General features: G+C 39.8%; 2 protein-coding genes across 6 annotated transcripts in view; one reads left to right on the top strand and one right to left on the bottom strand.

The window, feature by feature from the left end:
* The window catches only part of LOC136428750 (polyphosphoinositide phosphatase-like), a 41,789-nt gene extending 16,678 nt beyond the window's left edge, over positions 1 to 25,111 (bottom strand). For all 4 annotated transcript variants that reach the window (XM_066418489.1, XM_066418504.1, XM_066418497.1 and 1 more), the window contains exons 1-9: positions 25,063 to 25,111; positions 21,707 to 21,872; positions 7,283 to 7,381; positions 5,985 to 6,111; positions 5,232 to 5,286; positions 4,262 to 4,414; positions 1,862 to 2,085; positions 1,136 to 1,267; positions 497 to 597 (exon numbers count right to left, since the gene is read on the bottom strand). In XM_066418489.1, the coding sequence (XP_066274586.1) occupies positions 497 to 597; positions 1,136 to 1,267; positions 1,862 to 2,085; positions 4,262 to 4,414; positions 5,232 to 5,286; positions 5,985 to 6,111; positions 7,283 to 7,381; positions 21,707 to 21,826 (1,011 nt within the window). In that variant the 5' untranslated portion in view covers positions 21,827 to 21,872; positions 25,063 to 25,111. The remainder of the gene's footprint in view (positions 1 to 496; positions 598 to 1,135; positions 1,268 to 1,861; positions 2,086 to 4,261; positions 4,415 to 5,231; positions 5,287 to 5,984; positions 6,112 to 7,282; positions 7,382 to 21,706; positions 21,873 to 25,062) is intronic.
* Positions 15,738 to 20,749, top strand: LOC136428737 (techylectin-5B-like). 2 transcript variants are annotated; one of them, XM_066418477.1, is made up of 4 exons: positions 15,738 to 15,867; positions 16,655 to 16,932; positions 18,044 to 18,230; positions 19,813 to 20,749. In XM_066418477.1, exons 2-4 carry the CDS (start codon positions 16,702 to 16,704, stop codon positions 20,478 to 20,480), a joined length of 1,086 nt encoding a protein of 361 aa, XP_066274574.1. In that variant the 5' UTR covers positions 15,738 to 15,867; positions 16,655 to 16,701; the 3' UTR covers positions 20,481 to 20,749. The 2 variants fall into 2 exon arrangements, with proteins under 2 accessions (XP_066274574.1, XP_066274565.1); XM_066418468.1 differs by lacking the exon at positions 15,738 to 15,867 and adding an exon at positions 15,881 to 15,997.
* Positions 25,112 to 26,637: the final 1,526 nt, after the last annotated feature.

The following is a 26,637-nucleotide window of genomic DNA, read 5'->3' as shown; positions in this document are numbered from 1 at the left end:
TCTATGTCTGAGGGAGGGGGATATGACCATAATGATACTAAACTTGTGCAACCCACATCTTAGCCACAATGTTTTTCCCTTTACAAAAGAGTTTAGGCCACACCATTTTAATTTCTTGGTTAACAGAATTTAAAAAAAATGCTAGTTTAATTGGAAAATCAACATGAAAACAGAATCTCAGAGGAAAGTTTGTACTTTGGTGCACACAGTTTCAGGGAATGAACAGGGTCAGGTGCAAGTTTTCACCCCAGCCTTCTGTTTTCATGATTTTTTTTGTGCTAAATTTTAAAACAAAAATCTGTTAGCAAAGAAATTAAATTGGTGTGGCCTTAGCTATGTTTAAGTGTTTAAGGACAACAAATACAACTCACCTATTACAACATCAGCACTTAACCTTAAAATGTCTAGTAATACTCTTACGTTGTACGTACATCCTAAATCAAACAAAGAAGGGACCATCCGCTAATCAAGCAATATGAACATCTTAAATTCTCACCTCACAGTTGGCCCCTCTCTTTAAGAACCTGGTCCCGGCAAAGAGGATGGACCGGCGTGCGATCAGTGTGATAAAGATGGGGCGACCGTACACGCACACATCTGATAACAGTCATCAAGGGACAACAAGGGATTATTTGATGTGCAAATTTGATTGTGGCTACTCACTTTGAAAACAAACAAAACCACCACACATCAAACTGATCCAACATCGCTAAACATTACGACTTATATCCTACAGACATTGCTATTGACAATAATTAGATATAAGGTATTTCCTGCAGTTATTCCTGGGCCAGGAAAGATTTTTCCTGCAGGAATTTACCTTCTTCCTGCAGGGACTCCTTCAGGAAGAAGGTAAAAACGAATATTCATAAAAGTTATCATTATCATTCATAACAGTTGATGTATGTGTCAACTTATATAAACACTTTTTTTTTATAGTAATTGCCTTCATATTGAAAATATTAGCACAAGTCAAAATGGGAAAAGTGGAATTATTCCAAACTTAAACTGAAGAGTGTTATAATTATATTTATAATCATATTTATAATTAAATGAAAGAACATGTATAATTATATCTATAATAATATGAAAGAATATGTCTTCTATTATCAGTACGTAGCTTGTTAAAGGATACTTGACTGAGCACAGAAGCCGTGTATGATGGACATTCTCCAGTCAGGGTGGACCCTGTCCTCAAACTTCCCCAGCATGTGGCTGTTCCACACAAACTTGTACTCAGGGGAATTCTGTACACCGAAGAGATAACCTGGAGGGGAAAATACGAAACAATACCATCATATCTATTTGATTCAATTCACGAGGACGACCAAGGAAGAGGTGGATTGATAACATCAAGGAGGACCTCCACCACCTCAACCTACACGATGTAAATCCACAGGACAGAGGCACCTGGCGAGCGGCCACCAAGCTCCCCCATCCACGTGCAAGCACGTCAAACCCCCAGATGATGGGGTAAAGAAGACGATAAACCGGATAGTGAGTGAGTGAGTGAGTGGGTGTCAATAGATGACAACACTGAAGCCGACACATTCTAGAATATACGTAAAAACAAAGTTTAACATATACCATTTCCTCATTTTTGTGATCATCATTCAACTAAGAATTTAGACAAGTCCCTCATTTTATGTTCAACTTGCCATCATAATCAAGTTCTTTTCTTTACTTTCAGTTTTGCCAAAAATGCAACATTTTCTTCAGACTCAATATCTATAAAGTAGCCAATAGCCACTGTATATTATTGAGATATGACTCTGTTGTTGATCTCATGGCTATATTTTTCTACCCCCCCCCCAATTGTTGGGGCCTTAGAGATGTAAAAAAAAAAGAGATGTAAACAAACCTTTTTCTACTTCAATGTTTGGCACAGAGTCATCTATTTTCTCGTCCCCACTTTCCTCACTGGTCTCAAACACATGATCCTTGGTCCCCTCCTCCTCCTCCTCATTATCATCCTCGTCACCAGAGTCCATCTGTTTCTCCTGTTTCGTTGTCCGTCCGAATGGGAGGAAGTTACAGGCAGCCGTCAGGTTGAACTGGAGGGTGTGAGTCAGGTCATAGCTGTAGCTGTGGAGGCAAGGAGGGAGGAACTGCAGTCAGTGTTAACTTTTATTTTCAGAGTATCCATACTACCGACCGTTTTGAGTATATATTTGAATGCAACAATCCCCACAATACGAAAATAGGTAAATATCTTAACGACTGCTTTCACATTAGGAAAAATACCGAAACTAATGATTAAACCAACTCGATCATAACTGTTACGCTATATCAAAATGTATGCTAGCCCTTATTGTATAGTTACTGTATTAGAAATTAGGATGCTATATCAAAATGTATGCTAGCCCTTATTGTATTGTATTAGTAATTAGGATGTTAAGTTTTATTCTATACTTCTACTTTGTATTATGTTTACGAATTCTTGCCATACTTTATACCAGGTAAATCAATTGTCGTGCAATAAAGTTCTTCTTCTATGATTCCAACTGGTACCCAAAGACCACCAAATTGAGAACAGTGCTAGTATTGAGGGGGTCTTCTCAAGCATGTCTTGAACACCTGGATATATAAAGTGTGCATACCTTGGGATTTATGATGCTGCTTTAATTTGCAGATGTCTTTAAATTCATTGTTTTTATAATGTGGCAGTCTTATATTACTAGTATAGGGTTCATGGCAGAATTATGTGTTATTATTATCTCCATGAAAAATGGAGATATAGTTTTGGGTGTGTCTGTGTGTTTGTTTGTTTGTTTGTGTTTCCGGACTACTGTAGTCAGCATAACTCAAGAAACTCTTGATGATATTTGGTATGTGGGCAGGTGTTGTGAAGCCGAAATTCAAAGTCGATTTTGGGCCCCCTGGTATATGACCTTGGTACTGCAGCAGAAATTCCATTTTTGTATCTCTTGACCTGGACGTGCTATGGTCTTGATTTTTTGGTGGCAGATAGCTTGTGGTGTAATGAAGAAGTGGTACGGGTTTGGGCCCCCTAGCAGCTTCCTCTGTAACTGCAGGGGCGTTATTGTGAAAATCTTCTAAGGAGAATAACTGAACAAAGGAACGACGGATTTCCATGATATTTAGTATGCGGGTAGCTTAGACAGAGAGGTACACAATGAAGTGCAAATTATGCTAATTGGGACTTAATTTGCATAGCTAATGAGGAAAATCTATAGTTTCAGTGTTTTCCATTATAAGACTCAAATACATGTAACATATGTAGTTTATGGAAAGTGGAGCATCAACAGATACCAATTTTGCAAATGAATTCCTAATTTGCATAATTAATGCAAAAACAGCAAAATTCATCTTATTGTAAAATTATAGGACTGTCAATGTTGCAACATGTGTAAGTAAGATAAAGGTGTTTATGATTAAGCATATATCATGTAAATGTAAATATGTATCATGTAAATGTGTAAGTCATTTGCATAAATAGAATTATTCATGGAGATATGAGGTCGCGGAACTCTTGTGTTACATTTGATTTGATTTTCCAAGCTGCTACAAACTGCAGTTATTGATTACAGATTGAAGTAGTCATTGTTTAACTTAGCAAAGCGCAATACTTTTTTTCATGGCTTTATTACAGCTCATGTTTTGTAGGCAAGCATACCAGGGCACTCTAATAATCATATCCACAAATGTGTTGGATTCTTTAGCATGCCAAGGTCTAATGCCACCACTATACACATAGCCTGGAGTGCACCCTTGTTAGCCCTGGCCAGCTCCCAACATCTGCTAGCTGCCTATATATAATGACGTCAATTTTGAGTCCCGAGTTCGAATCCTGTCAGGTCACCGATCTTGTGCCCTTGGGAAAGGCACTTTACACGACTTTTCCTCACTCCACCCAGGTGTGAATGGGTACCTGACTTCGGTTGGGGAAAGTCGTATTGAGGTCACCTGGTGGCGCCGAATGGCAGACCCTTGCGACAGTTCCACAAAATGCAAGTGTGGATAAGATATTATATATGTTGTGTAGTGTGTGAAACCTGTAATACCCTGCATCAATTCAGCGCTAATAGGCTGCCATTGTGGGTAATTTCTGACCAATAAAAAACATTATTATTATTATCATCATTATTATTATAATTGGGAGCAGGCCAAAGCTAACAAGGGTGGACTCCAGGCTACCATACACAGGACTACCATACACAGGACTACACTTCACAAGACTGAAAAAGAAGTTATATTTGAAAAGCTCCCTCTAGCTACTAAGTGTAGAACTGCACGCTACCTGAAGTAGAAGTTGCTGGAAAGGTCCACGTTCTGGAAGATCTTGACGTATCGCGACTCGTCTGGGTGAGCGTGCCGGACGCTGTCGTTGGGTATGTAGATCATACTGGTGTCCTCAATCTTATAGATAGTGTGGCCACCAAGGATCGCAACTCTGGAAGGGAAAGATTATAATAGATTTACCAAAAATAAAGTTTCTGTAAGGATTTCGGCCATGCCAGACACTACTGTTGGGTATATAGATCATGCTGGTATCTTCAATCTTATAGATAGTGTGACCACCAAGGATGGCAACTCTGGAAGGGAAAGATTATAATAGATTTACCAAAAATAAAGTTTCTGTAAGGATTTCGGCCATGCCAGACACTACTGTTGGGTATGTAGATCATGCTGGTATCTTCAATCTTATAGATAGTGTGGCCACCGAGAATGGCAACTCTGGAAGGGAAAGATGATAGATTTACAAAAAAATAAAGTTTCTGTAAGGATTTTTGGCCATCTACAGTATTATGTACAACACCTGTATAGCAAGAATGTAATTTGCATACTAATTACATTGTTTCTAAACAAATTTACAAGTTTTCTACATGTATTATATCGTCTTTATGTTCTAGAACTGATCAATACAAATAAATTGCTTCCTTTTCTGATTCTTCTTTCACATTTCATCCAAATTGTAAAACATGCAACCCTCAGTAAAAAATATGTCTGACTGACTGACTAACGGAAGGACTGACTGACTGATTGACTGACAGACTGACTGACTGACTGACTGACTGACTGACTGACTGACTGACTGACTGACTCACTCACTCACTCACTCACTAACTCAATCACTCACTCACTGACTGAAACAGAATGGCAGTACACGTACTTCTGTATCATGCTGGTTACATTCGGAAACTTCAAAACATTTTCTACAAAAGACTGTATTGCCATAACGACTGAAGAAACATATCTTCATCACTTACCGTCTTCTTTTGGTGATTAGGACAATATAATAACCCTCCAGGAATCGGACAAAACCTGTAAGATTAAGACTTAGTCAAGAAACAACCATGTTGTGTCATTCATATCAAAATAACCTGTTCTGGATACAATAGTTTAAGAATATGAAATCCATAAAAAGCTACTCCTAAGTTTATTGTGTCTATACATGTAATACAATGTCATGAATTGTTTAGAGGAAGAATATATGATCATTATGTATTCTTATGTGTGAATATATTTATCATTATTCCGAGGGAAAAATGCATGTACATTCTTCCTTCTAATAAAAGTCTCTATGTTCATTTTATCTAACATTAAACAGTTTAGCAGACAAGCCAATGAAGAGAAGACTAAGCTGTCACAATAGCCGATGGCAAAAAAGACTAGATGTTACAATAGCCAATAAAATAACATATCAGTCGTTTACTAAGTTATAATGTAATCTGTTACCCCATTGGCTATTGTTACATCTAAGCTTTTCTGCTATTGGCTATTGTTACGTCTAAGCTTTTCTGCCATTGGCTATTGTTACATCTAAGCTTTTTTGCCATTGGCTATTGTTACATCAAAGCTTTTCTGCTATTGGCTATTGTTACGTCTAAGCTTTTCTGCCATTGGCTATTGTTACATCTAAGCTTTTCTGCTATTGGCTATTGTTACATCTAAGCCTTTCTGCCATTGGCTATTGTTACATGTAAGCTTTTCTGCCATTGGCTATTGAATATTGCACTGACCAACGATGCCGAATGAAGACACTGTCCTGGTGAGTCCTGCCCCGCCCTTCTGCGCCGGGCGTGTCGCCCGGTTACCGACATCCAACATGGACAGTAACTCTCTTACCTCGCGCTGGGTGTACTCAACCTGCACGGAACAGAGACACATCATTCACAACTTGCACAGAACAGAGACACATCATTCACAACATGCACAGAACAGAGACACATCATTCACAGCTTGCACAGAACAGAGACACATCATTCACAACTTGCAGAGAACAGAGACACATCATTCACAACTTGCAGAGAGCAGAGACACATCATTCACAACTTGCAGGGAACAGAGACATATCATTCACAACTTGCAGGGAACAGAGACACATCATTCACAACTTGCAGAGAACAGAGACACATCATTCACAACTTGCAGAGAGCAGAGACATATCATTCACAACTTGCACAGAACAGAGACACATCATTCACAACTTGCAGAGAACAGAGATCATTCACAACTTGCACAGAACAGAGACACATCATTCACAACTTGCAGAGAACAGAGACACATCATTCACAACTTGCAGAGAACAGAGACACATCATTCACAACTTGCAGGGAACAGAGACATATCATTCACAACTTGCAGAGAACAGAGACACATCATTCACAACTTGCAGGGAACAGAGACACATCATTCACAACTTGCAGGGAACAGAGACATATCATTCACAACCTGCAGGGAACAGAGACACATCATTCACAACTTGCACAGAACAGAGACACATCATTCACAACTTGCACAGAACAGAGACACATCATTCACAACTTGCAGAGAACAGAGACACATCATTCACAACTTGCAGAGAACAGAGACACATCATTCACAACTTGCAGGGAACAGAGACATATCATTCACAACCTGCAGGGAACAGAGACACATCATTCACAACTTGCAGAGAGCAGAGACACATCATTTACGATGAAACATATGAGGCAAATGACATATGGTCTAGTGGTTAGGATTTGGTACTCTCGCCAAGGCCCGGGTTTGATTCCCAGCGTGGGAATCACTGAAACATGGGCCGCTTGTGCACAAATATTCTATCATACAATATCACAATAGAAAATTGTTTGCAACATATACTAGTATGTCAGGGTATAGAAATCACTTTCTGGCAGAATCAGTGATTCTAGATCTATCTGCGATTCTTTCAGATCACAATCTAGATCCCAACATATACCAGTGACTCTATCTTTGCAACCAAAGAAAAAGTAGCTGTACTAAATAATGGAAGTAGATTAAAAATGACAGTACGTACCTTGTCATCGATAATGACGAGTTCCTTGGGCTCCGTCCTGTCGATCTTGAGTACTCGGAACTTGGTCTCTCTGTTGTTGGAACCAACCAGGAAGAACCGCTGCAATTAAAAAGATCTGATTCGATACATATCTTCAAACAGGCTCGAGACATGCTTCAAGATGCAAACTCTCTCTCCCTGCTGCCTAACCTATAACCAATACAGATTTTTGGTTAGAAAAAAGTGCCAAAAGGGTACTTTACTGTAAGGAGGTGTTCATTTTCTACAATTTCACAAAAATATCGGTCATCAAAACTGTTGGAATTTGAAGAGCTTGATCTACAAGATCTTATATGAATTTCATCAAAAGTTAAGCAGGTTACCGTTAAAGGTTGACATTCTCAACATTTATTTTGCATTTGTCTCAAACTTCCTAAATATGCGACAATTGCTGTTCTGATTATACAAAAAATGTCATAGATCTGAAATAACACAAAAATACACAATATGGTGTTATAAAATTATAAATCTGTTTTATTACATGGTCTACAAAATGCAATAAATACTTTAGGCCTTTACTGTAACAAATGGAAATTATCGGTAAATCTTACCAAAACAAAAATAATTGTATTCAATAAAAAGGGATATATGTTTTCAAATCTAAAATTCCATCTACTCAACAAAGACATAGAGATAGTTTCCTCGTATTGCTATCTGGGAGTGGTATTTACAACTGGTTGTAACTTTACAACAGCAATAAAAACATTACAAAAGAAAGCTTTAAGGGCATTGTTCAGTATAAAAACAACATTAGGAGACAGCAACCCCTCAATCTCCGTATACTGCAAACTATTTGATGCCTGTGTAGTGCCAATTCTAACTTATGGTGCCGAGGTGTGGGGCAATTGCAAGACTAGACTAAACGACAAGTCCCCAACTGAACAAATTCATCTTAAGTTTTGTAAATCAATCCTAGGCGTAAGAAAGAATGCGAGCAACCTGGCAACGAGGGCAGAACTTGGCAGGTACCCACTATGGATTGAAGTATGTATTAGACTTTACTCGTACTACAAAAGGTTAGTTAGAGAAGTACCCCCAAACAGTCTTCAGTTTGAGTCCTTTCTAGTTCAACAAGACATGCACCGACGCAAGTTGCCATGTTGGCTGTCCTCTGTTAGTAGAATCCTTGAGGAGTCAGGCTTTGCCTACCTTCTACTTAACAGGGACAGTAATACATCATCTGCTCAGTCTGAAGTAAAACAAAGACTAAAAGATATCTATGTGCAAAGTTTTTACTCAGAACTGAACTCCAGTGGCAAAAAAGAGAACCAAGGTAATAAACTAAGAACCTACAAAACATTTAAACATACATATGAAAGAGAGAAATATCTTGATATAACAAACTTTAACCATCGCCGCGCCATGACTAAGCTAAGGATTAGCGATCACTTACTACATATTGAAGCTGGTAGATATAACCGGACTCCTCCTAGTGACAGACTGTGTATATTTTGTAATGAGAACTATATAGAAAATGAAGTACACTTTGTTCTAGAATGCTCTCTTTATAAAGATATGCGCAATTCTCCTGTTAGTGACATATTGCTAGACCGAAGATATGCACATTTAACAAAGGAGGAAATGTTCGCACATGTTATGTCAACAGCCAATTACGATGTAATGAAAAAACTCTGTGAATTTGTCTACAAATGTTTCAAGAAGAGAGAAGAAGCATGTAAATCATAATTAAAGCATAGCATTTTTTATAGTATTCTTATGATACTGTAATGCATTTAGCCCTCTGCTGGGCATGAATATGCAATAAACTTCATTGTCATTGTCATTGTCATTGTCATTTATAACATGACAGCCTTCAAATTTCTATTCTTCCAGCCTTCATGTGTGCAGGGCACTACTGCAAGATTATGCATAATTAGGGACACAGCAAGCTTTAAGTTTAAGCTTGGTATGTCAGCTATACATGTGTGTCTGACAATGCCATATCAGTGTCATCTTTTTTATCATCCTTCCCAGTGGTCTGGAGTCGTGCCTTCCAGCCAGTTGTTAGTGTTTACAGTAAAGAGACAACACCCCCCATCTCCTGTTAGTTATCAGGGAAATCGCTCGCCCCATAAACACAACCCCCCAATATGTTACATCCTCCCCGACCTTTTCCTCAATAAGCTTGGCTTTTTTTCTTGGTGCAAAAAATTGAAAGTATTTCTGTGGGGGGTCCAGGAAGTCTGCGGGGCTGTTGTGACAACAGCAACGCCACGGACCCCGGTCTAAGGGGGGCGGTGGACAGGCAGAAACCGCATTACCGTAAAGTTCAGAATTACTGGCGGGTGTAATTGTGTTGGCCAGGGGTAATGGTTAGGGCGTTTGGCCTAGAACCGAGAGGTCCTGGGTTTGAATTCCCTGACATGCCACCGATGTTGTAGCCTGGAGTCCAGCCTTGCTAGCTTTGGCCCACTCCCAATGTGGGTCAAAGGTAACAAGGCTGGACTCCAGGCTACCGTTGTGCCCTTGGGAAAGACACTGTCTTGTAATCAACATGACTGTCCTATATAGCTAACTCCATCCAGGTGTAAAATGGGTACCTGACTTCGGTTGGGGAGGTAAAAGGCGGTGGAAGGAGACAGTTGGGCCCTGCCTTCCTATACTGTGCCCTAGAAATGTTTCAGAACTGGGCAGCAACTTTTGCATTTTGGCCATTTATCATGTGACCTTGAGAAAACACCTAATTTTTCTGACCATAATGTATATGTACATGGCAGTACATAAATCAGCCTTGCCTTCAGTCACGTACGGCATATCTTTTTGTGGTCTGTGACGAAGGTTACCGGTAAATACCATCTGGAAGAATGCAATGGGCAAGTGCACACCAGAACAGGCTAGGGTCACTCAGTCAAAAACCAAGTGCAGTGAACAGACTGGTAATGCACTGTTCTATGGCACACAATGTCATGTACATATTACACTTGATTCATGCATTATAAAAGCTAAACCATTTGTGTCCATTCTCTCTCTCTCTATCCAATTTTACGTCTTTTATTCCCCATCATATGGGGGTTGGACGTGCTTACAGATGGATGGGGGAGCCAAAGAACTCCTCATCAAGTGCAAGTCTTTTTTGTACCATTGCAATTGCAATTGCAATAGCTTATCTGTCATGCACCCTGTGTGGGGTTTTCTTGTAGTGTGTGATAAAAACTGCAGAGTGACATTCTAGTTGACTTCTTGCCACAGCAAACACAAATTCATTGTGGTCAAAAGCGTTTTCCCTTACTACCTTGCACATTAGTCATGTGTACAACATACTAGAAGTAGAAATTTCGGGATTTGGACGTACATTTTTAGCAAGTTGGTTTTAAAGCTTTTCTGAGCGGCGCCGTTTTGCGAAGGCTAGCGACACGCCAGCCAGACACGCTCAGTTTCAGTCTGAAGATGTTCTATTGTCCGTTGGTCCGTCCCAGACACATGCACAGATCATATCTGGGTCTGCTATTGTCAGACGCCTGGACTTACTACAAACTTGCTTGCCGACTCGTTCTGACTTTGCCTTTGCGGAGACCGAAATCGGCATTTCTGCTTTCCGCATAGTTTGTACGCAACACGCTTTGAAAGTTGGTACAACGTCAACGCGTTATTTTGACTAGATTTTTTTCTATTATGGCGGTTGCTTCTACCTGACACCGTGCAAGCAGTATTTGAATTCAAGTGGTTAATCTGCAGCCTTAAAATTGTTCAATACTTTTCCTACTTAAGGCCACACCAGTTTATTTTCTTGGTTAACAGATTCTTATTTCTAATTTTAGCAAAAAAAAGTCATTAACAGAAGGCTGGGGTGAAAACTTGCACCTGACCCTGTTCACTCCCTGAAACTGTGTGCACCAAAGTAAAAACATTGCTCTGAGATTCTGTTTTCCTGTTGATTTTGCAATCTAGCATTTTTTTTAAATCCTTAAACCAAGAAATTAAAATGGTGTGGCCTTAATTTGCAGCCTTAAAATTGTTTCATACTTTTCCTACTTAACCAAAAGGCCATGCCAATCTCATTTCTTGGTTTTTGGAGTTTTGCAAGAAACTAATGTGCTATATAAGAGGGCAAAATACTAGTAAAAGGAGAAAAAAAAACAGGCAGACTCAAATCCCAGTTCACACTCTGGTCACAAAGTCATCATATCAGGCTATTTAACGTTTTAAACAATGAATTTTCAACTTTTCAAGGCATTGATGAAAGACTGAAACAGGAAAGACAAGGACTTTCTGAAACTGTCGGTTCCAGAATACAACCTTTTTTGGGGTATATTCAGATTTGTTCTTATCCTATAGCTAAATACTACATCAATAACATCATAATGTTTTCTTTTTTTCAAGTTAGAAAAAAAGAGCGAATACTAGAACCAAGACATCACACTGGTGTGGCCTAGGGGAAAAACCCATCCCTGCACTTTCCAGGTTTCGCAGTGAGGTTTCTTGGAACCGCAGAGGGCCACGTTACGGTAGAGGAACCACTGTCGTGTACACAGGTAAAAACGCGTACTTATCTAAAACAGCGGGCAAAGTGCTTATGCAGACATGTTTGCGTAAACTTGAGAGATATTTAGCCCCAAACATGTTACATAGTTACCCACTAGCTTCTACAGACTAAAAGACAGTTTTAGTGGCTATCTAAACATGTCGTGGTTATTGGTTGAACAAGGATACTTTACCTGTCGTCACTAGAGACACTAAAAGTACATATACATGATGTATTTGGTTACTAGACTAGATCTAAGTATAGTCATTTGAAAACTTTGAAGCAAATGCACTTTAAAGTGGATTTGAAAAGGAAAGGTTTACATTATAATACTTGATTGATACATGTAATTTATCGCAAATTAACATTTCTACAATTATAATGCCTTTTTAGACTCGGATAATGCCTAACATAATCGTTATGGTTTACTAGAAACTCTAAGAAATTCCAGTCATGCATAGACCTTTCAGTCAGGCAATTGTCTGTATGAAGCTTTTAGTTACCTAACCACAAAATTTAATCTTTCTCACCATTTCATTCCTCGACAAAGACAACCTTTAACATTGAAGCAAAGTTTTGCTCTAAGTAAATTTAAACCTCCAGTGTACATGTTATTTTTTCAAAAACAATTTTCTTGTATTTAAATTCACCAAAGGAAGTTTTAACCTCCTTGATTTACCAGAGTAAAGAAAAGCTTTGATTTTAAATTCATGCCTGCCTAGCTGACTCTAACATTGTCAAAACTTTACTCATGTGAGCTTGGACAATGTGATTTCCAAAATTGCAAAATGATACAAAATTCTTTGAAAATCCACTGCAAAAACTACCTGCTTTTACGGTAACTTTAGAATATTTCTATTTCCTGCCCTCTTCCCACTACTGTAGGCACCTGGAGCTATGCAGGAAGATGACATCATACCATAATTACTCTTAATTAGCCAACAAAAAACAAAACAATACCTCACCCCCTACCAGACGCTTGTCAACGATGTCTATTGTGTCTAATCTCCCGTCGTGTCCTTATCAAAATAAACACAGCCCAAGGGTCTCCCACCTCACCATGCAACCACAAAAACCTGCACACAAAGGACCCAACCCTGAATCTACAACAAGGCGTATTGTCTGTGTTCTTGTAGTCTTCTTCAGAAGGGGAAGAGACGAATTGTCTTTGGACGGTCACATGCTGAGAAAAGAGAATGGTGTAGACAAACAGTACTCAATTAAAGACAATGGAGAAAAGGGGAATTATCTACACTGGTGGTACCTCCCAGAAAGGATAGTATGCTGTGAAACACAATAGGTATTATTATTAGGAAAGAATATTTATCAAACAGTTATAGAAACACAGCTGCATAAGTATTGAGCTCTGACAGAGCAAGGAGGTTTAATCAAACCTCCTTGGACAGAGTCGAGAGAATGGCAATGTAATTTATAGACAATTTTTGACGCTATTTTATTTTCACTGTCATACAGTGTTTCTGTAACACATACACATTTCTTTAAAGTTAACTTTTCAAAATTAACTTTCTATATTCATTTAGTTAAGTTTCGTGCTGATACATGTTCAAACTGTCTGTTACTTTTGATTAGTAAACTTTCTAGTATTGTTAGCCAGTGTAATCACTCCAAAGTCACGGTTCTTCTCATATCTGTCAAAAAAATCCATAGAATTAGACAACTCTTTTATTCGTAGGAGCAGTTTGGAAGTCTTTGTCCAGCACATCCTGTTGCAAAGACTCCTTCAAGTCTGCTTCAGGGCCTGTCAACGGCCGGGATGTGTGTTGTAAACATCTTACATTGTACGGCTTTAGTAGCAACAGCCTGACAAATGGGATGCATGTACACGAACAGACCAGAGATGTCATTGATTGAGTGAGTCCTGTCTGTGAGGTATCTTGTGTACTATATATAAAAGATTTTTTTAATGAGAAATGGTTTCACACAGAAAAAAGGACCCTGTGAGCGACGATCTGAATTACAACTGTCCTTTTAAAAAAAGTTTACGAAATGGTTATTAAACATAAAACTATACATGTTACCTACATAACCTATATATAACCCATTAAAATCTGTTCATTGTTATGCTTTTGCACAAGGACATACGTGTATGACACAACGACAGCTAACCATATGGGTAAGCTAAGGGTTAGCATGTCAGATAGATATTACTGAGACAAGTCATCGTCATCAAATGATTGACAGAGAGAGGAAATAGGTGTCTACGTGTTTGTGTTTGTCTCCGCGTGGGTTTATCAGTAAATCCAGGGGGTGATGTTGTCATCTATGGCTGAATGGACCATCCTGGTTAAAGTATTTCCCTCCCCCAAGGCATGAGGTGACCCTTTGTCCCTTTCTGCGCTCTCGGAAGCGACATCAGAATCCGACGCACAAAAGGTGTCGCAAGTATTGGGAGTGGTGCACTGGTGCATAAGGCCACATCAATCTAATTTCTTGGTTAACAGATTTTTATTTTATTTTAGCACGAGGACATCGTTAAAACAGAAGGCTGGGGTGAAAACTTGCACCTGACCCTGTTCACTCCCTGAAACTGTGTGCACCAAAGTACAAACTTTCCTGTGAGATTCTGTTTTCATGTTGATTTTCCAATCTAGCATTTTTTTAAAAATTCCATTAACCAAGATATTAAATTGGTGTGGCCTAAGGCCTTGAACGATTTGACGCTTTTTTTAATCAAAATCTTTATTGGTCATCAGATATTCATATATTGCCAGAAATTAGCCAAGAAAATCCAAGAGCCCACTTACAAAGTGCAATTTATAGATTTTGCTGCAACAGTGAAGAGTATTGTGAAATATTGGCCACAACATGAATTTGGAAAAAAGGCATACTTTCAAAACATTTCACCTTGTCCACTCCACCTTCTCCGTTTCGTGAGAGAGGTTGAACGCCGAATCGGTAAGGTTGAATATTTTGGAATTTTTGGTCTGTATCAGCTGTTGACTTACCGATGTTGATAAAACAGAAGTCGGTGTTGCTACAGTTGAAGTCGGAGGACCACCTGCCCTTGATCTCACACCGTGGTAAAGAACTTGAACAGCTAGGGCATGTGTCATGTCTCGAGTCAGGATTCGTCCAAAATTTATACACACAATTTCGTGCATTCAATTTCCTTTGTTCTTGCAAATTTTTGTGTACTTTCCAAGCAGAGGAGGGGTTTCGGCTGGTTTTTGACGTGTTTTTTGTCGTTTTTGTCAGGCTTTTTACTTTGTCATCTTTTTTTTGTATAGACAACAACAACAAAATGAGAAAGCCTGACAAAAACGCCTAAAAACATGTAAAAAAACAACAACAGCCGAAACCCCTCCTCTGCTTGGAGAGTAATTTCTGTGTGAAATTTTGGCAAGAGGACACTCATAAAAGTGGAGAGCTTGGAGTATTTGTCGATACACAAGGTCACTGAAACCCAGGAGGCTTAAAATGAAACGATTTTTAAACGTCCTTGCTGAAAATTTGTGTACTAACTAACCGACTTGAAGATAAAGACTTTTCATATTGATCTTCCTGTTCAGCACCTTCTTTAGAATCCAAGAGCTCACAAATCAAATTGTCTTCGCACCATCTTCTTGGTCTGACAGACTTCCTAATCTTCTATAATCAGATTTATTAGCAAGCCCGTAACACTAGCCGGTATGTCCCATGACATCACCCTCATACACACATACATAAGGCCACACAAATTTAATTTCTTGGTTAAAGTTTTTTTTTTCAATTTTAGCAACAACAAAAAATCATGAAAACAGAAGGCTGGGGTGAAAACTTGCATCTGACCCTGTTCACTCCCTGAAACTGTGTGCACCAAAGTACAAACTTTCCTCTGAGATTCTGTTGATTTTCCAACTACCGGTAGGATTTTTTTTTTAATCCGTTAACCAAGAAATTAAATTGGTGTGGCCTAACCCCTGATGTAAATCAATTACAACTCCAGGGAAAACCGTGACATCCCATTTACCAAATATGGGCACGCCATACACTCTCTCCGCATAATCTGATTAGTCTCCTGACCCCTGATTGGTCGAGGACAAAGGCACCTGACCTGTCTAACCAACCCCTGGCCAGATAACAGGTAGGTGCTTCTGTCCATGTTTTCCCCACCCAGGGGGATAATTAGCTAAGTGTGTCTAACGAGGGAAGGCCTCCAGACATTGTCTGTTGCTTCCTGTTGGTGTAAGACGGCACAAGGCGCTTGGCAAGAGGTAAGGAAATTGTGCAAAGAATGTTTTTTAGGGCGAGCTGCTATTTTTATACTGTGTGACTGTGTAGTCACTGTGGTGGGTTGACTGGTGGCAGCTGGGAGCTTGAAGGCCATCATTTACAGTGGCACAGCACAGATTAATCAGTTCACATCAGATATAGACTCTAACATAGCGCAAAGGTAAGGTTTTAGTTCTAGATGTGTATTATGATTATTTTTAACAAACTTCTCTTTTCCTACAGTACTTTCTGTTTTGAATATTAGTTTTCTTGCAAATCAAAGCACCCCCTTCAAAACTCTAAAGTGCAAGTTAGCTTTATTCAGCAATATAATTCTTTAGTATAACAGTATTTTAGAGGGTATAGGGGATTCTTTTTACACAACCAGGAATCTCAACTGCTAACGTTTCGGTGTCTGTCAGACAGCTTCCGAGAGCTTCTGACTGGAGTACTAGCAGTTGAGATTACCTGGTTGTGTAAAAAGAATCTCCTATATTCTACCAACCTGATAAAATCATTTTCGGAAGTATTTGAGATATATGCTTTAACATAGTTATTCGGCAAATGTGTATTTGATAGAACAAATACACAGACACTGTAAAGTTTGTGCCTTGACTTCATGCATGTGGTGCTTAACCGAATGTTGTGTGTTATTTCAGGGTTTAAGTCCACCAGGCGTGCGCACAGTGACAACAAACAAGCCGCCATGTGGTTCGCTTCAGCCCTCCTGAGTCTGCTCTTTCTCCTTGGCGCCACCGGACAGTCTACGATAAACACGCGCCGACGTTGCGGCCAGTACGCCAACGAACGTCTCGGAGACGGCAACTGCCGTTTCACCGCGGTCATCCCGCAAGACGCCGATGGAAAGTGCCCCAACCCCCTACAGTGCACCGAGTTCAGCAACCTGATGAACAACTTGACAGCACAAGAACAACAGGCGAGGATGGTTTATCTTGACATTTTGATATTCATCATAATAATATATCTGTCATAAAACCGTAGTCTGTATAACGCAAACTCCAGCTGTTCGGGGGTTTCTGTACCCTCCTTCATGTAGGCGGCTGACTATAGAAGCGCGATTAAAATCAGGCTACCGGTAATGAAACCGTACCCAGGAACAAAATCAAATGTTAAAGTAAAAAAGAAACAATATTGCAATATTGTCAACGCACTTTAACCGTAGTGAACAATTTTACGCACCATAAGTGCAGTAAGAGTAAGTTCATTGGAAGGCCATTTCTTCATCAAGTAAGATATGATTTGTATTGAAATACCCTCTACAACAGGAAGTCATGCCTGATGCATATCATCCTTAGGCAACACCAATTCAATTTCTTGGTTAACAGATTTCTTTTTCAATTTTAGCAAAAAAAAATCATGTAAACAGAAGGCTGGGGTGAAAACTTGCACCTGACCCTGTTCACTCCCTGAAACTGTGTGCACCAAAGTACAAACTTTCCCTTGAGATTCTGTTTTCATGTTGATTTTCGCATTTTCTTTTAAAACTAAAATGGTGTGGCCTAATGACTATCAGTATCAGTCATGGATGCTGTACCTTTGATACTAATACTGTTTATATGGTTTAAATACTAATACAAAAACTGTATGAAAATATCATGTTTTATTGCATTTATTATAAATCATTATTTATCTGAATCCAGGTATAGATTGCAAGACATTTTCTAAAAGTAGAGACTCTCAGCTTTCTATTGTCGTATTGCATTAGAATGTTACTTGGAAAAGAAGCGACTATAACAGAGTAAATAAAGCAGTACCTCTCTTTCAAGAGGTCTAAAATGCCTAGCCTCCGTTGCAGGCTCTGAACCAGCTTTTTGCGGGGCTAGCCGGCTGATAGTTACAGGGTTGGCTGATGGTTACGGGTTGGCTGCAATTAAAAAGTGTATTATTTAGCCCCCCAAAAAGCCGGTTCAGAGCCTGCAACGGAGGCTATAAAACGCCCGGCACTGGGAGAATGCATGGTGAAAAACAGCCATCAGGACAAGGGTTGAATGTTGCATCATTTGGCTTCTTGTGTTGTTTGACAACAGGGGAAGATGTTACAGAACAGAGTCACGGACTTGGAGAACGTGAACAAGGACTTGAACTTGTTGTTGGAGACGCACACGGACACGATCGCGCAGCTCCAGAGCAAACTGCACCAGGTCATGGAGGTCATCAACGGCATGCAGAACCACAGCGTCGTCAACGACGCGCCCAACGAGGTCACGGATACAGGTAAGACTTGTTTCTTCACACATTCGCGGTTTCATTCGCTATTTTGTAGACTTAACCTTTTGCTGCTGCCTAACTCTGTAACCAAGAGGGAATCGTGTGCCAAACGGCTACTTCGGTGTTCTAAAGGTTAACTTATAACAAAGCTTCCGGAATATAAATGTTGGGGAAAAACATAATCAAAATTACATTTGGGGGTGGGGGGTGGGTTGGTGTCATATAGGCTACTATACTTTTTATCTCACTTTTGTATGCCCTTCCTAAAGTTCATGAAAATACTTATTAATAAGTTCTTTTTTTTACTCTGTACCATAATTCAGGCATTAAGTTTGGTCTTGTAGATGATTGCTATTAAAGGAATCAAAATTGCATTTTCTAAAATGATTTTGATATTATATGGCTGTCATTCTAGTTTCATATTTGTCTGCACTTCTAGAAGTTTATGAAAATCCTTTTAGTTACTTTTTTTCCCTCTGTGTACCACTAATCAGACACTAACTTAAGTCCATACATTTTAACAGCATTCCAAGCAAAGTCATACAAAATCTAAGATTTGCTTAAAATACTGTCAAAATGTATGGATCCTATATTGGAAAGAAACCAGACCTTGTATTGAAAAACAAGCCTAGCAAGTGGCATAACAAATTTATGTGCAGCTGAATTATTTAAGGGGTCTTCCGTGTAATTAGCCATGATTTGGCAGGGGAGATGGACCCATGTGCCAGAAATACTGTAAATGCAGAAATGTTCGCATAAAACCGCCGCAAACATTTTTGTCCAATACTGTAGCAGTATGTTACTATAGCACTGTCGTGAAATTAAAACCACCGCGAACACTCCGTTTTCCCCTAAGCGCGAAATAAATACCATGCAAACTTAAATGCATTTACCGTACCTGTTGGACAGTTACCGTAAATCAACTTATCACTGCAAACTTGCATATCCTTTCCCATTTCACACTGTATGACTTCAACTATTTTCAGTAGAAAAAAATGATAAATTGATGAATACGACTAAAAGAATCACCCTTATACTCGTTAATGCAAAGACTAATGCTTTTACCAGGGACTTTGATTGAAATATGATTCCAGGTGCTCCGTTACTTGTAACCCGATAGGTCCCAGTAGTCCATTATGTTATAACAGATAGACAGAAGATCAAATTTTTGCCATCTGCTGCTGCATTGCTAGGGATTTGGGGATTTGTGAATACCTGTTTCCTCTGTCACATACAAGTTATGTTCATGATTTACCCTTTGCCAAGACATAGCTATAGAAATCCATCATAATAAAGATTAGTGAAATGCTTTCTATCATACATTTTAACTGGCCTTTGGATTGACAATTGAGCAATAGTTCCCCCTTGCAGAAATGAAGCAAACTGCACTCTGCACTTTGAGGCTATGTATGTTATTGTGGGGAAAATAAGTAAGATTTCTGTGCGATTAAGGAAAAATTCCAGGAAACCACATTTTGTTTCAAAAACATTTGAAAAGGGTAACTAGTAGTTAACAATCTATGTCTGTTGAATAGCTTATAATTGAAGACTATATATCTGAGAATCTGTGTTAATATTTCTATTTCAGGCCCCGAGGTTCCCAGGGACTGCGCCAGTCTCTACCGGTTGGGTCACAACGCGAGCACGGTGTACAGCGTGACTCCACAGAACGCCCCGCAACCCGTTCCCGTCTACTGCGACATGGACACGTCGGGTGGCGGTTGGACCGTGATCCAGCGGCGCATCAACGGTTCGACCAACTTCCAGCGCACGGCCGACGCGTACAAAGTCGGGTTCGGCGAAGTCGACACCGAACACTGGCTGGGCAACGACCTCATCCACCTCCTGACCAATCAGGGGGCTTACGCGCTGAGAATCGACATGGAGGACTGGCAGGGCGAGCGCCGCTACGCGGAATACGGACAGTTCCGCGTCAACAGCGAAAACGACAACTACCGCCTTCTCGTGAACGGCTACTCCGGTACGGCGGGCGACGCCTTCTCGTGGTATCACAACTACCAGGGGTTCAGCGTGCCCGCGCCGGGAAACACCTGCGCTATTCTGTCCAAGGGCGGGTGGTGGTACAACTCTTGCTTTTACGCCAACCTGAATGGGAAGTACTACCAAGGAGGGGCGTACGGGAATTCCGGCTCGAGCATTCCGGACGGGATAGTCTGGAATCACGAAGACTGGAGAAGCACGGACTACTACTCCCTAAAGTTTGTAGAGATGAAAATTAGACCAGCCAATTTTTAATTTCAGTCATAATCAACAAAAAAGCTAGTAGTACAAGTAGTACAGTCATTATGCAAAGTATCAGATGATATAAATATATATATAACAGTAACGCAAGAATGTAATGAAAAGACTACAATCACGTGCTTGCAATGATGCGTATTTAAGAACTATGATAAGAAATACTCGATATCGCTTCCTGTACATAGCTAATACATGCATAGATAGCGGCTTCAATGTTACTCCTTAGCTCTATGGACTTGTGAATAAAGATTTCTTCAAGACGTGAACCTGGCCTTGACTAAGGAATGTTGGATTCTATAAAGTGAATATCCATATAGTTGTGTACATATTATGTCAAGCAAAATAAATATGTGCAAGTCTAGATCTATTGTCAAATTGTTGTCTTACTCAAAGCCTTCTGTTCTCATAAAAAACATGAAAAACACAGCACTATAAACACAAAACTTTCTTTTTTTTAGCAAATTCTTTCGCTGCTGAGGTAACCTTTAATGGTAGGAAGTGGTTAATGTTAAGTAACCTCAACTGGTACTCATACTATAGTTCTGCTGGGGACCCTTAAAGACTGCCACATTATTTTATGACGATATTATCGCGATTGAGACCTTCTTGATAATGTCTTGAACACCTGGATATCTGAAGAGTGCATACCTCAGGGATTACTGAGGCTGTACTTAGTAGATCTCTATGATTCATTTTTTTCAATATGGTAGTCTTAGGGTGCCTGGTGGAATCATGAAAGTTGACATTACTTAGTAGACTAGCCCTTTGTAGTAGCCTCAGGCTAGTTGGGCATCCCTGGCTGTGTGTCCTGAACAGCCAAACAAATGATTTAGTGGGGCCGGGTGTCGCAACGGCAGAGCGTTCGACTCAGAACCAAGAGGTCCCAAGTTCGAATCCTGTCATGTCACCGATCTTGTGCCCTTGGGAAAGGCATTTAACACGACTTTCCTCACTCCACCCAAATGTAAATGGGTACCTGACTTCGGTTGGGAAGGTCTACTGAGGTCACCTGGTGGCGCCGAATGGCAGCCGCCCAGACCCTTGCGACAATTCCACATGATGCAAGTGTGGATAAGATATGTATATGTACATGTTGTGTATTATGTGAAACCTGTAAACCCTACATGAATTCAGCGCTAGAAAGGCTTGCCATTGCAGGTAATTTATGACCAATAAAAAAATTCTTTAAATTAATGAATAGGTACAGATATGTCTTTACTCACCGCTTTAGTCTCGTACAGCACGATCCTCTGTACAGAGGAGATGAGCGGAACGGGCCGCATGGCGGGATGGGAGACTTTTCCCTTTGCCGGGCGGACTGGGTCCTTCTCTGTGCCTAACATGGTAGGGTGTTGGTCTTCACGACATCACGTAACTCCAAACTTCCTCCTGCAAAAGACATCAGCATTCTTTTTAGAAGTAACAGAAAGAGAGTATAGTATTGTTGATAAAATGCAGGGCTTGAAATACTGTTTAAGATTCAATATACTACACCGGCAGTCGGCAGATTCTATTTCGAACCCTGTTCAAATTTTCGAAATGTAATTCGATCATCTTTGCCTGTCAAGCGTACCTGGTAACCAGTACTAGTCTATCGTGATACTGGCCAGGTTTCTGCCCGCCCAGGAGCTTTGGTCGCCCGCCCGGGAATCAACGCACTCATGATCAGGGGAATTCTGCCTGGGATCTGATTTTGTCAGTTACGGTAAGCTTTAAATCAGATCCCAGGCAGAATTCCCCAGAGAGTGTTATACAGGAGAGCGTGTCATAGACCAGAGGAACACTGGGGAAATGTTCTGGACGTACTACAAACATTGCCTTTTTTCCTGCGTGTGAACCGGCCCTGCACAACGTACGACCAGAACATTTTCCCAGTGTGTATTGGGTCATACTTGCACCAGAGCATAAGGCCACACCAATTTAATTTCTTGGTTAACAGATTTTTTTTGTCAATTTTAGCACAAAAAAAAACATGAAAACAGAAGGCTGTGGTGAAAACTTGCACCTGACCCTGTTCACACCCTGAAACTGTGTGCACCAAAGTGCAAACTTTCCTCTGAGATTCTGTTTTCCTGCTGATTTTCCAATCTAGCATTTTTTTTAAAATTCTGTTAACCAAGAAATCAAAATGGTGTGGCCTCATGGTACTATATTTGTTTTCCCTTGTTCTGTACACTAAGTAAATCCACAAAAGCCTGGACTTACATGAGTCTCTGTACGAGGCTATGTGTGAGGACTGTAACAACACTAGAGTAAGTTTGATTCTCATGGCAAATCTAACCCTTCACCCTTTCATTTTCATAGCTTCTATTGCACAGACTCAACACTGTGTACCATACACCCATTATCAAGATACATTTACTCTACTAAGTTAAACATAATCCTCACTAAGCTTTAATAAGTATAAGACAGGTGCAAATGCTGTAAATCAATCTATTTCTCAGGGATTTGATTTTGCGGTAGGAGCGAAAAAGAGGTTTTCGTGATCAAAACAATATTGTAGCACAAAGACACACATTTGCAGTGTCATGATTTCGCAGTGGAGAGGCACTGCAGAAACAAAACCACGATCATTTCAAGATTTACAGTAACTGCAGCTTGTACAAGTTGTAGACATGTCACTGCTATAAGACAGGTCACCCCTATTCTTCTTGATAAGTGTGTTGGGTTCTTTTACGTGCAGAGGTTTGACGCCATTAGTTTCCGCATACACAGGGCTGCCGGCTTTACGTCCCCCTCTAAAAGGACGATGTAACTCTTTTTCCAAGTTGTGTCCAGGCCCAGGCATAAACCTGCTGGTTCCACAGAATTTAAACCAGACCTGGCGAGAGGCAGACAGCACTGACACGTTTATGAAAGTTAGACATCCAGGTAGTAAGATACACCCAAAATAGTTACTCAAGCAACTGGATAAAATTTTGAAACAGTCAGATGTTTCAGACAGCATCCGCTGTCTTTCGTCAGTGACTGTCATCCACTGTCTTCCGTCAGAGAGCACTGACCTCTAAACTACGTATACTAGTTACACTAAACCAACAGCGGATACAGACAAACCTTTAAGAAGTAAAACCATATGGGTAAGACTTTAATATCCCATGCAGGCATTATAAGATAATGTTCGACTGTCATTCTTTTCATATCGTAAACCATCTAACACCCGATGCCCAGTCTTGCCAAGCTGTGCAGAGAGCTGTTTTGAAACCAGGCCGCTATGCAATATCATTTCAAAGGAGATTGAGGCTCTACTAGGGACTATGGAAATCCTGTCTTGTACCTTCGCTAAGCAGTATCATTTCAAAGGAGATTGAGGCTCTACTAGGGACTATAGAAATCCTGTCTTGTGCCTTTAAGCACGGCATTACTAGCCTGAGTATTATCCAGGTTGGTTCCAGGCTCTACCTACATCCTGTCAGACAATATGTTTTGGTCCTCAAAAATTGGATTTTCTAGAAAAGGTCAAATGTTTATTCTGCAATAACTTCAAGCATATTGTAGTGGTTTTTGTTTTTTTTCTCTACTGTTGACGAAATCAATAAATGTAATTGGGTCAGTTCTGATTCTGTTTAATAAAAGTATGATTGTCAATTTGCAGTGTTTTTTGTTTTTTTTTCTCTACTAGTGTTAATGAAATCAATAATTGTAAATGGGTCAGCTGTGATTTCATTTAATAAAAGAATGATTGTCTGCAGGTATTATTGTTTCCAACGGAGATGATTTGATGAAATGTAGTGAGCATTAATTTCTTTTTTTTTGGGGGGGGGAGTTCTGTTTATATAATACATTCATATATCCATCCTTCCCCCGCACTATCCCTCAGTGGAACGCCCTGCCTGGCACGGTTGCGACGGCTCCCACTGTTGAGTCTTTCCGCGCCAGGCTGGAGGCCTGCCCGCCCTCCTTACACCTCCTCCCCCCTACTTTGCCCCTCGCGGGGTCATTTGAGGGTATCTTAAGTTGAAGTTGAAGCCCATTCGTAGATTGGAGTACACAAGTGCAGTGTCAAAGGTGAAGGCCCCTGGCTTAAAACAGTTCTGTCTCCACATTGTCTCAATTTGTATATTATAACAACGCCCAGACGGGTTTCACCTTTGACACTGCACATGCATACTCATTGCTTATTGCTACATGTAAGTTATTGGAATTCTCTCTCAGATTTGTTGCACATTGGACAATCTGATTTCTTTTCAACCTGTAGTTCGTTCGGGGTGAACGTAAACCGTTGTATTGTTTTTGTTAGCCGGATTCTAAAAAAAAAAATACTGCAAAAAATCAACAATATGTCAACCCTGACAGGCCTTGTTTCAGTCTCTTAGTTATAAAAAGGTTGCCTAGAACAAAACCTACATGTGTAAACATTTCACCGGGACAAACTCTTTAGAAATTATCGCCAACCACACCCACAACACACCCTTCGCCGCCCCCTTCCCCCGTGCCTTATTTCCGCAATGTTGTTGACGACTGCAACGCTATAAGCTAACAAAATTGGTTGAGTAGGTTAATGTTTGCTTCAAGAGATGTTCTTTATGCACAGCAGTTAAAGCGTATGCGTAAGAAATGGCTAGGAAACAGACTAACTCACCACAAACACACGACGGCGGCCATGTTGTTTTCACGAGACCTTTTGGAATGACTCATTCATGAAAACAGGGGACAAACGATATCTAAATAAAAAAAGGATATGATGGTTTCATTTCTGACATGAATAACAAAAAGAAAGTATTGATATTAGATACGTTAAGATATTGGAATCTTTTGAGTTCTTATTTTGCGTTTATTCAGCTTCTATTCAAATCTAATATCGCTCCCCTATCAATGCATGGCGTAGCCTAAACATCACTGTCTAAGTAGTCAAAGCGTCCTCTAGCGTTGGATTTACAACTGCAACAAGAATATTTCGTGCAGCTAGGGAGGTTAGAAAAATTGTTTTTGACTTCCTTGGTGCAGCGGAAGAAAAGACGACATAAAACGGCAATAACCCTGGCGATCACAAGAGAAGAACGCAATTTGTTTGGTGCTTTCGAAGTCTAAATTTTCTAGTTTATTGAGACTATTCTTCTTTTAACTACCAAAAACCCACAAATTATAGAAAGGTTGGGACATTACGCCTTCCATTACTTACAAAAGAGGAGTCAAACTCTTCACTAGTTATAGACAATTACGTTTGTATAATCTAGTTAAGCCGCTTTTATACCTATTTTGTACCCTGTATTACCCTATTTTGAGAGACTGGCTCGTTCTTTCCATCGCACGAGGCCTGCTGGTCTTTAAACACTAGTGCAAGTCCACTGCGTAAAGCCCAACAGCGATGAAATGATGTATGTTTCGATCGTTTGAATAGTTTTTTTTACTAACTTTTTCTTTTGTTGAAATTTTGTTAACGCAGTACTGTCATAGTCTGTATAGACTGACCGACTGTATATATATATATATGTACCTTGTTCTTTTATGTATTTTCAATTAGCCTTCGGGCAGGAATTTGCAATAAACTTATTAAAACTTATCAATTGTTACATGCAGGAATAAATCTGTGAAAACAAGCACAACGAGCCTAATTGAAGCTATGCACGAGCGACGTTTATTAATTATTTATTTTTCAAATAAACTACAAAAACAATATAAATCGCGTCCAAAGATTGTATGACATAACCTTTGCATCTTCGTATTAAATGAGATTTTGACATAAGCCTACAACATATCGTGAATTGGCAGGTTTTTGCAATTCAAAAAGCATTGTCATTTTTGCTTTTGTATGCGTCCAATGCTATTATGTTGCTCTCTTTATTACAACGATATATGATTTAGCCCCTATCACTTCAGTATTATTGTCGGTCAAAGTCATGGGCGATCACAAGATACAAGATACGAGATAACTTTATTGGATGTCGCAGTGTTGCCACTGAATTAAAAATCAATGTACAATCATGAAAAACAATTTACTATAGGCGCCGCAATATCTTCAGATATCGTACGTTGAATCTGACATATCAAAATAGGTATAAGACAGACAATAGCTAAGAACAGCTTATCTTGTACATGAATATTTACAGGAAAAACAGGTCACTGCCCATACTGGTTGATAATACGGGTCATGTAGGATCACTAGGTACTAGTAATCATAGTAATCACGCAGATATCATGATTATCATCTATATGT

The sequence above is a fragment of the Branchiostoma lanceolatum genome, chromosome 1 (assembly GCF_035083965.1).
Source record: "Branchiostoma lanceolatum isolate klBraLanc5 chromosome 1, klBraLanc5.hap2, whole genome shotgun sequence".
Lineage (NCBI taxonomy): Eukaryota > Metazoa > Chordata > Leptocardii > Amphioxiformes > Branchiostomatidae > Branchiostoma > Branchiostoma lanceolatum.
The sequence above is the reverse complement of the archived record's forward strand: the minus strand, read 5'-3'. Positions and strand labels throughout refer to the sequence as shown.

What these genes read in the sequence shown, in the direction of transcription:
- LOC136428737 (XM_066418477.1), top strand. Translation starts at nt 16,702, where the DNA reads ATGTGGTTCGCTTCAGCCCTCCTGAGTCTGCTCTTTCTCCTTGGCGCC. An exon ending in TGACAGCACAAGAACAACAG is followed by an intron (nt 16,933 to 18,043) that starts GCGAGGATGGTT and finishes GTTTGACAACAG; the next exon opens with GGGAAGATGTTACAGAACAG. An exon ending in CAACGAGGTCACGGATACAG is followed by an intron (nt 18,231 to 19,812) that starts GTAAGACTTGTT and finishes TTTCTATTTCAG; the next exon opens with GCCCCGAGGTTCCCAGGGAC.